The sequence below is a fragment of the Bison bison genome, unplaced genomic scaffold, assembly GCF_000754665.1.
Source record: "Bison bison bison isolate TAMUID 2011002044 unplaced genomic scaffold, Bison_UMD1.0 scf7180017863978, whole genome shotgun sequence".
Lineage (NCBI taxonomy): Eukaryota > Metazoa > Chordata > Mammalia > Artiodactyla > Bovidae > Bison > Bison bison.
Genome location: NW_011494550.1, coordinates 651,229 through 665,601, shown reverse-complemented (window position 1 = coordinate 665,601; position 14,373 = coordinate 651,229). Strand labels below are relative to the sequence as shown.

General features: G+C 41.9%; 2 protein-coding genes across 7 annotated transcripts in view; both read right to left on the bottom strand.

Moving 5' to 3' along the window:
- Positions 1-681, bottom strand: part of AKAP8 (A kinase (PRKA) anchor protein 8) — an 18,427-nt gene extending 17,746 nt beyond the window's left edge. The window contains exon 1 of the mRNA XM_010833983.1: positions 383-681. Coding sequence (XP_010832285.1) covers positions 383-401 — 19 coding nt within the window. The 5' untranslated portion in view covers positions 402-681. The remainder of the gene's footprint in view (positions 1-382) is intronic.
- A 99-nt stretch (positions 682-780) lies between these two features.
- The window catches only part of AKAP8L (A kinase (PRKA) anchor protein 8-like), a 32,334-nt gene continuing 18,741 nt past the window's right edge, over positions 781-14,373 (bottom strand). For 4 of the 6 annotated variants that reach the window (XR_824740.1, XR_824738.1, XM_010833984.1 and 1 more), the window contains 2 exons: positions 1,254-1,349; positions 781-1,166 (listed from right to left, as the gene is read on the bottom strand). Coding sequence is in view for 3 of the 6 variants with exons in the window: in XM_010833984.1 (XP_010832286.1) it covers positions 858-1,166; positions 1,254-1,349 (405 nt within the window). In the remaining 3 variants the exon portion in view is untranslated. Of the gene's footprint in view, positions 1,167-1,253; positions 1,350-2,309; positions 3,892-14,373 lie in introns of those variants that run through there. The other 2 variants (XR_824739.1, XM_010833986.1) reach the window with 1 other exon arrangement.

The following is a 14,373-nucleotide window of genomic DNA, read 5'->3' as shown; positions in this document are numbered from 1 at the left end:
CGCCGCCATTTTGTGGCGTCTTCCAAAGGGACACCGGGCCTGCGAGCGGCGGGGTTCGGCAGGGCCCGGCCGACCCAGCCGGGGCTGAAAAACTGAAACGACCCCGACTGCCTGAAGCGCCCCCCGAAGTCCGCCCCAGCGTCGGCTCGCCGAACTCGGCCAACGTCCTCAGGCCCCGTCGGCCAATCGCACGCAGCGCCCCGGGAACGACAGGGCCGAGGTCCAATGAGCTGCGCGCGCGCGTCCCGGCCGCCTCTCCGCAAAACCAAACTGCGGTAACCGCGCTCGGGTGTAGTCTCCGGCCCGCGGCCCCCTGCACCGCGTCGGAACTGTGCCCGGACACTACCTTCCCGCCCCACCCCGCAGAGTCGCCCACACCAACCTCCGTAGCCCTGATCCATGTCTTCAGCTCCGCCCGCCAAGCAGCTCCTTTTTCTAGGCTACCACAGGACGCATGCGCTCAACGCACTTCCCGCCGTCCTCTACTGGTAGACCAGGCGCATACGTCACTCCTGTTACGCGATACCATTGGTCGTAGTTCACGGCGGGCCCTCCTTTACCACCCCGGCTGGCCTTCCGGTTGTTCCGGGTCGGTGTTCGTAGCTTGCTAGTTTTGCTCCTGTGCTAAGTGCCTCACCGCTCGCAGGCGTATCCCTTCTCGCCGCCAATGCGCAGGCGTAACCCAACAGCCCCAGGTCCCACCCGCAGACACACAGCCCAGCGGTGAGGCCTGCACCCGCCCAGGTGGACCGTGCAGCACACAGACAAAAGACGACGAGGTGGGATGGGAAGAACTTTTATTAGACTCAGCTTCCAGCCTCGGCCCCGCGGGCCCCGCGAGCCCCGCCCGTCCCAAGTCATGGAGCGCCTCCTCCTCCCTCCTCCTCGTCGTCGTCAGCCTCCACGTCGAGGCCCGGGATGCCTCGGATCTGGCGCTCCAGCGCCCCGCCCAGTAGGGGCACGGCCTCCTCGTCCTCCTCCGGGGGCGGGGGCGGGGGCGCGGCACCGGGTACTGGCTCTGGAGGCACTGGGGGCTGCGCCGGCGCGGCCTCTGCACCCTCCGCGACCCCGGCCGCTTCGACCAGCGCCCCCTCATCAAGGGCACCTCCCTCGGCCTCCTCTTGTTCCTTCTCCTCCTCTGGGCTGTCAGTGAAAGGGTTCTCACCCTGCGGAGAGGGGCACGACATGAAAGGGAGAACCCGCAGGGGTCACGGCTGGGGACTGGGCCGGCGTGCCAGGGGCGTGCACCTCACCTTCAGATAGCGCTCCAGCTTCTTACTGATTAGCTTGTTGTTTAGGATGCTGCGAGCCACCATGAGCGAGGACTTCTTAGACTGCTCCATCATGAGCTGCGGGCAAGGCAGGCAGGGCTGCAGAGGCTGACCCAGGCATTCCAAAGGAGCTTCCAACCCTCACACCGCCGGGTCGGGTAGAGCCCACACACCCGCACACCTCTCCACCTCCACCTCGGGACCCAGCACTGCCAGTGACTACAACCAGACTGCCTTAGGTCTGTAAGTGGACCCTTGAGTACAAGCGTGGGTTCACTCTACAAGCATGGAGCCACGACCAGATTTGATCTTTGCTCCAATGGTCCATCTTTCCACTCCATACTTAACTATAACTGATTAAAGTCATGTCTTTACAGCTGTACTGCAGCAATCTGATTTGCTTACATAAAAATTCATAAGCAGTGAACAAACATACTAAAAACCAAATGTGCAACTCCTAACAAGAGGGCAACTGCCCTAAAACACACACAACTCTGCAGGATAAACAGGGAGGATATAAAAGCAGGAAAAGAATGTCAAACAGTATGTTTAAGTGATATGAAAGTGTTAGTTGCTCAGTCGTCTCCAACTCTTTGCGACCCCATGGACTGTAGCCCCGTCAGGCTCCTCTATGGGATTCTCCGGACAAGAGTACTGGAGTAGGTTGCCATTCCCTTCTCCAGGGGATCTTACCCACCCAGGGACTGAAACCAGGTCTCCCACATTGCAGGCAGATTCTTTACGATCTGAGCCACCAGGGAAGCCCTTAAGTGATACACATCCTTTTAATCCATAAGATTCCCAAGATAAAGAATTATACCCTCAAATGTAAAGGTTGAAAAGAGAGACACTTACACTCTTGGTGAGAGGCTCAAGTGTTTATTTTCTTAAAAATCATTGTGATAGAACTCATTGGTAAAGATTCTGATGCTGTGAAAGATTGAGGGCGACAGAGGATGAGATGGTTGGATGGCATCACTTACTCAATGGACATGAGTCTGTGCAACTCCAGGAGATAGTAAAGGACAAGGAAGCCTAGCATGCTGCAGTCCATGAGGTCGCAAAGAGTTGGACATGACTCATCAACTGAACAATAATCAAAAGTAAAAATTTCTCTCAGCAATTCCTCCCGGGAGTCTAGCCTAAATTTAAAATTGGGAACATGCAAGCACACTGGCTGCAGAGGTGAAAAATTGGAAAGCAGCTTAGTGTTCTTCAGTGGAAAAGTGGTTACGTAAACCAGATGTTCACAACACCACCATGCAGTCTTAAAACAGGGCTTCTCTCTCCCCTGGCATAAGATGTGTGATGGGACAGAGTGCGGAGCATGCCAGTGTCTGGGGGGATTTACATCAAAATGCTACATGATTTTCTCCATGAGTGAAGGCAACTCTCACTTCCATCATTAACACAAGTAATGGTAACCCAAGTATAAAGTCATAAACAGGGGGAAAAAAAAAAAAAAAGTAAAGCTATTTTTGGAGGGGTGGGGAAACTGACCTTTGGGACCTCTACTCAACCCTAGCCAATTCTTTACCTCGCATTTCAGAAAATCACTTCATTTGTCTGTTTCTATTCCCTTTCCCCACCTTCATCTTTTTTTCTTTTTTACTTGGGGAAAATAGTCCTCATGTATGCTTAAAATGAAACAAGTTAAAGACGCACAAAAGAAAACTGCCTACATACTGGTTTCCCCTGGTGGGGAATAAAAGGGATAACTGGTTCTAATCACAGGTGCAGTTGCGGGTACTTTAAACTCTGGAGCACTTACAAGGCTGTAGTAGAAATGGATATCCTGTGGGTATTATATGTTAAATCATGTGTTATCTGTGGAATACGCACTCTCAATGTGCACACCGTTGACTACAGCTACAGAAGTGTTCCTTTAGCTGTGACTCAATTTTCTCTGGATAAGGGCAGAAACGTGTCACATTCCATTATTTGTAAAGTCACCAGCTGTTTGCTTTCATCACTTTTGCTACACTCATGTTCTTTGTATTCAGGTAACTCAAGAACAAATATACAAATATGCAATAAAAGTGAATTGCTTGATATCTATTACTTCATGTATATCAAGCACAGCAATAAAACAAAAATCTCATATGTTTAAATTTCAGGGTTTTTGCTTGTGACTTTTTTAAAAATATACTTGCCTAACATGCATATGCTGTAAAAAAAAAAAAAATAGTTAACATGGAAATAACTTGAGATGATGGCTTTGTTTAATGTCTTATAAGATTTTTATGAATAATCCAAATATAATGTGGAATAATTTTATGAATGGAAAAAAAACTATGCACAATTAGGATACTACTACATCTTACTCACTGACACACTATCTTTCGCCCTCTAGGTGCACAGACGGACACACCAGAATATCTCCCAACTGAGCAAACTTTAACATAGTTTTCAGATTTTTGCTATAATATCCAAATTAAGAATAAACTTAAATACTTCCATGCTAGTGTTTTTAATCCTACTAAACACGATCCCTACAGTGACAGTGCCTGAGTACTCTGCAAAAACACTGCAGGCTGTGCTTCTTCCACCTGTCCTAAGACAGTGGACTTGTCCCCGCCTCTCCATCAGCATTAGAGGTTACCACTGTTGAATGTCTTTCCTGTAGGGTGAGAGAAAAGAATGTATGCTGCCTTCCGTGGCATTTCCCTGCCCACCAGCGAATCCGATATGCACACTTGAGCTGTCTGTCCGGATTTCTATGAAGTCATTTCTTCCACGGTCTCTTGGTTTCCTAGCTTGTTCAGGAAGGCTTCCTTTAATGTCAAGGTCAACAATCTTCAAAATGTTCTTTTCCCCCCACATTTAAGATCTTGAGAATTTAATATACAGTATGAGGTAGGAGTCCAACTTTCCTTTCCAGAAATGTGTAAGATAAACCATTGTTTCCCCCCAGCAAATTGACATGGAGGTCTATAGTCCCTTATCTGCAAATCTGAAATCCAAAAGGAAAAGTTTTTCTTCTAAAATTCATTTGGTGCAAATGATGAGCTGACGTATTTTTATACCATCTTTATTTATCCTATCTAAACAAGTCACTTGAAGAATTGTTGATGGTTTAACTGCAAGGCACTTTCCCAGATTCTGCTGGGGATGTTGGCAATACTATCATGTAGCTGTTCTGAAATCTAAAAATTATTTTAAAAAACATTCAGGTTTCTGATAAGGGATCTGCAACTGACTTTAATACGGAGTTCCAAAACCAAAGCAAAGAGGGCTATTTCATTAGACTCTATTCTTTAAATCACTATGCCAGTATCACTTATTTTCAATTACAATGACTCTACATGAGTCATATATCTGTCACAGCAAGTCCCTGTACTCACTGACTGCTGTATAATTTTCCTGGCTATTAGACTTAACTCTGTCAATAGTAATACAGGAGGAACTGGTTTTTGTTTTGTTTTGCTATTAAACCTCCCATCTAAGAACTTACTACTTCCTTCCATTCACTGAGGCCTTGCTTGTTTCATATCCTTGAATTTAAGATCCCATACCTTTCTTCTTTACATTCCCAGTTATTTCACACATTTTGTGGTTATTGTGAATAGATGTTTCCTCATTTATGTTTCTAATTGGTTATTACTATTAGAATGGATAAGAACTACTACTACTTTGAAAGTGAAAGTCTTTCAGTTGTGACTCTGCAACCCCAGATTCTTTGCAACTATACAGTCCATGGAATTCTCCAGGCCAGAATACTGAAGTGGGTAACCTATCCTTTCTCCAGCAGATCTTCCCAACCCCAGAATTGAACCCAGGTCTCCCACAATGCAGGCAGATTCTTTACCAGCTGAGCCACAAGGGAAGCCCAAGAATATTGGAGTGGGTAACCTATCCCTTCTCCAGCAGAGATTCCCAACCCCCAGAATCAAACCCAGGTCTCCTGGATTGCAGGTGGATTTTTCACCAGCTGAGCTATCAGGAAAGCCTACTTTTGGTATGTCCTAACCCTCTATGGGGTTGCAAAAAGTCGGACACTACTGAGCGACTTTCACACTTTTTTTTCAACCCCTTACCAAATTCTATTAATTCTAAGAACACTTTTTTTTTTTTTTGCTGGAATCATCAGCTTTTCTAGGAATATAATCACATTATTTGCACATAAACAGTTTTCATTTCCAGGACTTTATACTGATAATGTTGCTAATTTCTTATTGAACCATCCTTGTATTCCAGAAGCAAATTTTACTTATAGTGTGTTACGTATTTGACTCACCACTAGATTGATAATTAGGAATATTTTGGGAATCCCTGGTGGCTCAGTGGTAAAGAATATACCTGCAATGCAGGAGATGTGGGTTTGATCCTTGGGCCGGGAAGATCCCCTGGAGAAGGAAATGGCAACCCACTCCAATATTCTTACCCAGAGAATCCCATGGACAGAAAAGGCTAGTGGGCTACAGTTCGTGGGGTCGGGAAACTTGTATATGACTCAGCGACTAAACCACCAACCACCACATCAATGGATGAAAGTTTCATTTGCTTCACATCCTTGACAACATAATTTTACTTAGCACTTTTATTCTTCAATGAACTAATCTATAGTTTCATCTCATTATTATCCTTACCAGATTTTTGGAATTAAGGTTAAAAAGACTTCCTAAAGGAATTCCCTGGTGGTCCAGTGGTTCATTCACCTGCCAATGCAGGGGACATGGGTTTGATCCCTGGTCTGGGAACTAAGATCCCAAATGCCACAGGGAAACTAAGAGCATGTACCCTACAGCCTGTGCTTCACAACAAGAGAAGCCTGTGCAATGAGAAGCCCACACACCGCAACTAAGAGAATAGGTTCTGCTCATCCCAACTATAGAAAGCCCATGACCAGCAATGAAGAAGCCCTGTACCTCAACGAAGACCCAGCGCAGCCAATATATAATAATTAAAAACAACAACAGCAATAATAACAAAAAGGCCTCCCTCTCTACTCTGCTATCACCACTGAGGGGTGTATCTTCCCAGAAGCAGGACTGTAAACATTTCTCATCTTGTCCCTAACTGCCTGCTGCTGAGGCTAAGTTCTGGGCAAATTCAGCTGAAAGGTGGGGCTCCCTCCTATCGAGCCCCACTCATGGAATGGAAGTTTAACACCATGCATTGCTCTAACCCTGGCTTGTTCGTAAGGCAGAGGCCCCATGCCTAGAGAGGCAAACCAAACCAACTTGACCAGAGGCTACAGCTGCCTCCACACCTCTTCTCTCCTTTTTTTTTTTTTTTAAATATATATATTTATTTGGCTACACTGGGTCTTATTTGCAGCACGGAGGATCTTTAGTTGACGCATGTGGCATCTAATTCCCCAAGAGAGTTTGAACCCGAGCCCCCTGCACTGGGAGCGCTGAGTCTTTGCACCACCAGGGAAATCCCAAACCCTTCTCTTCTAAAGCAGCAGAGTCCAGAGTCTTGTCACCACTCCTAGCTCAGAAGCCTGGACTCAGGAGTTTTGCCTGAGGGAAAGGCAGACTTTAAAACAATGAGCTCCCAAATCTCTGCCCAAAGGAACTCCTTTTTTTTAAGTGTGGGGAGTTCAAAACTAAGGGCTCTCTCAAAACAATGGAGGGTGTGGAGAAAAGCAATTAAAAGGATGGTAGATATACTTCCCAGGTGGCAAAGCAGTAAAGAATCCACCTGCCAATGCAGGGTGGGAGAGATCCCCTGGAGGAGGAAATGGTAACCACTCCAGTATTCCTGCCTGGAAAATTCCGTGGACAGAGAAGCCTGGTGGGCTACAGTCCATAGCGTCACAAAGAGTCGGACGCGACTGAGCTGAACTGAACTGAGCATGGATTTGATAAGCAGCACAAACTAAGCCATTGCTGTCTCCAAAAAGAACCAGTAAAACAGGTAGAAGGAGCCTCCCTAGGGTTCAGGATAAATCTCAAAAAATGAATTTAATTGGATTAAAGTTATTTAATTGGATTAGGTTAATTCAGTTGGATTAGAACAATTTAATGCCTTTAGGCGTTGTTGAAAACAACAGAGCTATCAGCCAACAACTTATGGAGAAGAACAGCTTGGTGCAATATGAGAAAAAGACAAATGTGGTCCTATCAAAACTACCACCATCCCTACCACCAAAATACCACCACCATAGGCCAAGTGGCTGTGCACTTGGCCAATGGCTTCCTCTTCTGAGGTACAGTAACAGGCTTTGCACTGTGGGAATTAAAGAGATTTCACTAAAAGATTTTGACTATTCACTCAAACAAACACAATAACAAGACCTACAATAGGGGAGGTCTAGAACAAAGAGTTGCCAGAAGAGATTATATAAACTGTCTAGTTTTCAACAAAAAATTATGAGATGTGCAAAGGAAACTGACATTCAGGAAAAAAGGCAGGCAAACAACAGAAACTGCCTGTGCCCATGGCCAGATGTCAGACTTAAAGACTTAAAAGCAGCCATTATAAATCCATTTAAAGAACTAAAAGGAAACATGCTTGAAGTACAAGATGACACTGTCTCATCAAATAGGGAACATCAATAAAGGGACAGAAGTTAACTATATAAATCCTAGAGCTGAAAAATACAATGAACTGAAATGAAAAATTCACTGGAGGGGTTCAACAGTAGATCTGAACTGGCAGAATAAGCAAAATCTGTAGGTTGGCAGAGATCACACAACCTGGAGAATAGAAGAATGAATGAAGAAAAATGAATAATCTCAAACAACCCTTGACACCATTAGGTGACCCATCACACCCATAATGAGATTACCAGAAAGACAAAAGGAGCAGGAAAAAAAAAATCTGAATAATGGCTATAAACTGTAAATCTCATGAAAAACTTTAAACCACACATCCAAAAAGCTAACAAACTCCAAATAAACATAAAAAGACCCACAAAAAGACATCTTATAATAAAAATGCTGAGAGCCAAAGACAATGGAAAAATCTTGACAGCAGCAAAAGAAAAATGAATCATTACTTAAAATGGAACCCCAGTAAAGTTAAAAGCTGATGTCTTACCAGAAATGGGGCCAGAAGGCAGTGGGATAACATACTTAAAATGCTCAAAGAAACTGTCAACCAAAAATCCTGTGCCCAGGAAAGCTATCTTTCAAAAGTGAAAGTGAAACAATAACAGTCCACAACAAACAACAATTGAGTTTGCTGTTGGCAGACCTTTAAAGAAATACCCAAGGAGGTCCTTCAAGATGAAAAGAAGTGATCCCAGATAGTAATGCAAATCCACAAAAAACAACAATAAAAATAATCATATAATTATAAAGAAATACTATAAATGCAGTATCTTTTCCTGTCCTCTCAACTAATTTAAAAGGAGTTATATAAAACAATAAATATTTAAATATTAAAAATATATATACCTCTTAAATCTATATAATTGTATTACTTGACCTGTAGTAACATAGAGAAATGTAATATATTTGCCAGTAAGAGCACAAAGAAGGTCGGGAGAATAAAACTGTATTGGGCTAATAAGGCAATGACTACAGATGGTAACTTGAATCCACAGGAAGAATTCAAAGACAACCAGAAATCAGCAATAAGAAGTCTAGTTTAATAAAAGCTAGAAATATGTAACTGCTATTCTCCTTTCTTCTTTTGGCATCCTTAAAAGACAAATTATATAAAATAATAATTACATTGTATTACATTATTGGGTTTGTAACACATATAGATGTACCACTTTGTATAACAAAAACCTATGCAGAGAGAGGTTCACAGGAGTAACTTAATCCCACTGAAATGACTGTATCTAAAGGAAATTTTTGAAGTTAATATATATAAAATAAGGCCTAGAGAAACCACTAATAATGCCCCCCCGAATTTTTACAAAAAAACCATTAAAGAAGATAAATAAATATTTGAAAAAAATAGTAACGTTAAATGTAAATGGATTAAACAATCCAGTCAAAAGGCAAAGATGGTCAAACTGGACAGAAAAACAAGTTCAAATAATATGCTCTCCACAGGAGACAAACTTTAGATCCAATAGATTCAAAGATACAAATAAATAGAAAGGAAAAGGATGAGAAAAGATATACAAACATCAACCGTAAGAAAATGAACTGACTATACTAATACCAGACGAACAGACTGTAAAAAATGTTACTAAGATAAAAAGGGACATTTTATAATGATAAAAGGGTCTCTCCATCGGGGGATATTTAAGTATAGACACACCGGACAACAATTCAACCATAGCTGATTTTAATATCCCACTGTCAATAATGCAAACAACAACTTGGCAGGAGATCAACAAGGAAATAAAAGGCTTGAACACTATAAAACCAAACAGGCATAAGATATCTAAAGAACACTTTGCAACAATAACAGAATATCCATTCTTCTCAAATGTACAAAACAGCACAGACTCTATACTACTAGGCCATAAACCAAGCTTCAGTAAATGAAAAGGACTGAAATAATGGAATGTATACCGTCTGACTACACTGAAGAAAATTAGAAATCAATAACAGAGAGGAATTTTGGAAATTTAGAAGTATGTTAAAATTAAATGACACACTGCTAAATAACCAATGGGTCTAAGAAAAAGAAGGCAGAGGGAAATTAGAAAATAATTTGAGATGAGTGAAAGTGAGGACGAGACATACCAAAACTTATGGGATGCAGTGAAAGCAGTACTCAGAGGAAAACTTACAGTTATAAAAGGCTATATTAAAATAGAGAAAAACCTAAAGCAAGCAGAAGATTAAAACAGAAATTAATGCAGCAGAGAACACAAAAAAAAGAGCAAAAAACCCACAAAATCATAAGTTTGTTCTTTTTAAATGTCAGCAAAATTAAACCTCAGCAAGACTGATCAAGAAAAAAAAGACTCAAAGCAATCAGAAATGAAAGAAGGGGACTACTGACAATACAGAAATAAAAAGGATTATAATGGAACACTAGGAATAAATGCATGATAGTAAATTGAGTATTAGATTAAATGCACAGATTTCCAGAAAGACTTAAAACTGACTCAGAAAGAGAGGGAATTCCCTGACAGTCTAGTGGTTAGAACTCGGCACCTTCACTACTGGGGCCCAGGTTGAATATCAGGACAGGGAACTAAGATCCCAAGTGCAGAGAAATAAGGTGAAAAAAAAAAAAAGTCTAAACAGACCAGTGACCGGCCTCTTGAGAAACCTATATGCAGGTCAGGAAGCAACAGTTAGAACTGGACATAGAACAACAGACTGGTTCCAAATAGGAAAAGGAGTACGTCAAGGCTGTATATTGTCACCCTGCTTATTTAACTTATATGCAGAGTACATCCCGAGAAACGTTGGGCTGGAAGAAGCACAAGCTGGAATCAAGATTGCCGGGAGAAATATCAATAACCTCAGATATGCAGATGACACCACCCTTATGGCAGAAAGTGAAGAGGAACTCAAAAGCCTCTTGATGAAAGTCAAAGAGGAGAGTGAAAAAGTTGGCTTAAAGCTCAACATTCAGAAAAGTAAGATCATGGCATCTGGTCCCATAACTTCATGGAAAATAGATGGGGAAACAGTGGAAACCGTGTCAGACTTTATTTTTGGGGGCTCTAAAATCACTGCAGATGGTGACTGCAGCCATGAAATTAAAAGATGCTTACTCCTTGGAAGGAAAGTTATGACCAACCTAGATAGCATACTCAAAAGCAGAGACATTACTTTGCCAACAAAGGTCCGTCTAGTCAAGGCTATGGTTTTTCCAGTGGTCATGTATGGATGTGAGAGTTGGATTATAAAGAAAGCTGAGTGCCGAAGAATTGATGCTTTTGAACTGTGGTGTTGGAGAAGACTCTTGAGAGTCCCTTGGACTGCAAGGAGATCCAAACAGTCCATTCTGAAGGAGATCAGCCCTGGGATTTCTTTGGAAGGATTGACGCTGAAGCTGAAACTCTAGTACTTTGGCCACCTCATGCGAAGAGTTGACTCATTGGAAAAGACTCTGATGCTGGGAGGGTTTGGGGGCAGGAGGAGAAGGGGACGACAGAGGATGAGATGGCTGGATGGCATCATTGACTCGATGGACGTGAGTCTGGGTGAACTCCGGGAGATAGTGATGGACAGGGAGGCCTGGCGTGCTGCGATTCATGGGGTCGCAAAGAGTCGGACATGACTGAACGACTCAACTGAACTGAACTGAAGTACAGAAATTGAATTCGTAATTTAAAAAAAAAAAAAAAAAAAGCTACTCACAAAGAACAGCCCAGGTCCAGACAGCTTCAGAGCACATTCTACCAATTTAATACCAATTCTTCGCAAACTTCCAAACAACAGGAAGGAAAACTTCTCAACTCATTTTTTGAGGCCAGTATTCAGTTCAGTTCAGTTTAGTCGCTCAGTTGTGTCCATCTCTTTGTGACCCCATGAACCACAGCACACCAGGCCTCCGTGTCCATCACCAACTCCTGGAGACCACCCAAACCCATGTCCATTGTGTGGGTGATGCCATCCAACCATCTCGTCTTCTGTTGTCCCCTTCTCCTTCTGCCCTCAATCTTTCCCAGCATCAGGGTCTTTTCAAATGCATCAGCTCTCCTCATCAGGTGGCCAAAGTACTGGAGTTTCAGCTTCAACATCAATCCCTCCAATGAGGCCAGTATTACATTGATACCAAACCCATAAATATCACAAAAAAACATACAGACCAATATCTCATGAGTACACATACAAAAATCCTCAACAAAATATTAGCAAAGCCAATTCAACAACATATAAAAAGAATTATACACCATGACCAAATAGGATTTTTCCCAACAACGCCAAGGGTGGCTTAACACCCTCAAGTCAATGAAATATACTGTATCAATAAATAAAAAACAAAAACCACACGATCATCTCAATAAATGCAGAAAAAGAATCTGACGAACTCCAATGCCATTCCAGAATAAAAACACTCAACAAGATGCAACCAGAAGGGAATTCAACAACCAGAAGGGAATTCAACGACCAGATTGGAATTCAACAACCAGAAGGGAACTCAACGACAAGACAGAGAGCACCTATGGGAAACCCACAGCTAAGCAGCGCACTCAACGGTCAGACCGATGCTCCCCCAGAGATAAGAGGAGGGGCGGTCAGACCGATGCTCCCCCAGAGACAAGAGGAGGGGCAGTCAGATCGATGCTTCCCCAGAGACAAGAGGAGGGGTGGTCAGACCGATGCTCCCCCAGAGACAAGAGGAGGGGCGGTCAGATGGATGCTTCCCCCAGGGACAAGAGGAGGGGCAGGGAGGAACTTCTCTTCAAGGCTGTGTTGTATGTTCTAGCCAGGGCAATTAAACAAAAAAAAAAAAAATTTAAACGGCATCCATATTGGCAAGGAAATAGTTAAACTATAACTATCTCTATCTGCAGACAACTGATATACAGAACATGCTAAAAAATCCATGATTAAAATTAATAAACAACTTCAGTGAGGTTATAGGATACAGTATCAACAAACAAAAATCAACTCTATTTTGAAACAGGTACAAAGAACAACTCAGAAATGGAATTAAAGAACACAATTCCATTTATATTAGTATCAAAAGAATGAAATACTTAGGAATAAACTAATAATCCCCCAAATAAAAAACTTATACACTGAAAACTGAAATATTGTTGAAAGAAATTAAAGATTCTGAATAAAGCAAAGACATTCCATTTTCATGGATTGGAAGACTTAATATTGCTGAGAAAGGAATACTCTCCAAACTGATACAGAAATTGAATATAGTCCCATTAGGACACCAGCTGGCTTCTTTGTAGAAACTGACATGTTGGTCCTAAAATTAGTGGAATCTCAAGGAACACAGTATAGCCAAAACAATCTTGAAAAAAAAAAAAGAAGCAGAAGTTACAGGTGTCTGTTTCTGATGCTAAACCTTACTACAAAGCTACAGTATGCTAATGGCATAAGGATAAACACAGAGAACAATAGAATAAAGAGTCCAGAAATAAATCCAGGGAGCTGTAGTCAACTGACTTTTGGCAAGAGAGCCACGACCATTCAACAAAGAAAGAATACTTTCTTCTACAAACGATGTTGGGACAACTGGAAAATCACATGGACTAGAATGAAGTTGAACTTTACCTTACACCACATACAAAAATTAACTCAAATGCATTAAAAACCAAATTGTAGGAGCTAAAACTGTAAAACCCTTACTATAAGAAGGCAAAGGGATAAATCTTTGTGACCTTTTATTTGACAATGGATTCTTAGATGATACCCCAAGCACAAGAAAAAAATTTAGATAAACTGAACTTCATCAAAATTAAACTTTTGTGCTGCAAAGACACATCAAGGTGAAAAAACCCATGCCATGGGATGGGAGAAAATATTTGCAAATCATATGTCTGATTAAGAAGTTGTATCTAGAATATATAAAGAACCTTAACTCATAAAGACCACACAGTTAAAAAATAAAGTATCTGAACAGATATTTCTTCCCTTCCAAGAAGACAGACAAATGGCCAACAAGTCCATGATAAGATGCTAGAAATCATTGGTCAGTTATCAGGGAAATGCAAATGAAAAATACAACAGATACAACTCACTGCACACCTCAATGACTGAATGGCTGTTATCAAAAAGTCAGATAATAACAAGTATTGGTGAAGTACTGGTGACATATGAATAAATCAAAACTCACACATTGTTGTTGGGGATATACAATGGTACAGCCATTTTGGAAGATAAGCTGGCAGTTCCTGAAGAAGTTAAACTGTTACTATTTGACCCAGACATTCCACTCCTGTCTAAAAAAACCGTAACACATGTCCATACAAAAATTTGCATCATAATAGAATTACCCATAATAGCCAAGAGGTGGAAACAATCCAAATTCTAAAGCATGAATAAACTAAATGTGGTATAGATCCATACAAGAGAAAAGGTTTAGGCCACACAGAGGGATGAAGTTCTGATACGCTACACTATGGATAAACCTTGAACACATGCTCAACGGAAGAAGCCAATCACAAAAGACCACATACTATGGTGACTGCATTTATATGAAATGCCTAGAAATACATGGAGACAGACAGTAAATTAGTGGTTGCCTAAGGTTTGGGGAGTATGGTGGTTACAGAGTGACAGCTATAAGGTGTGGCTTTCTTTCTGAGGTGATGAAAATGTTC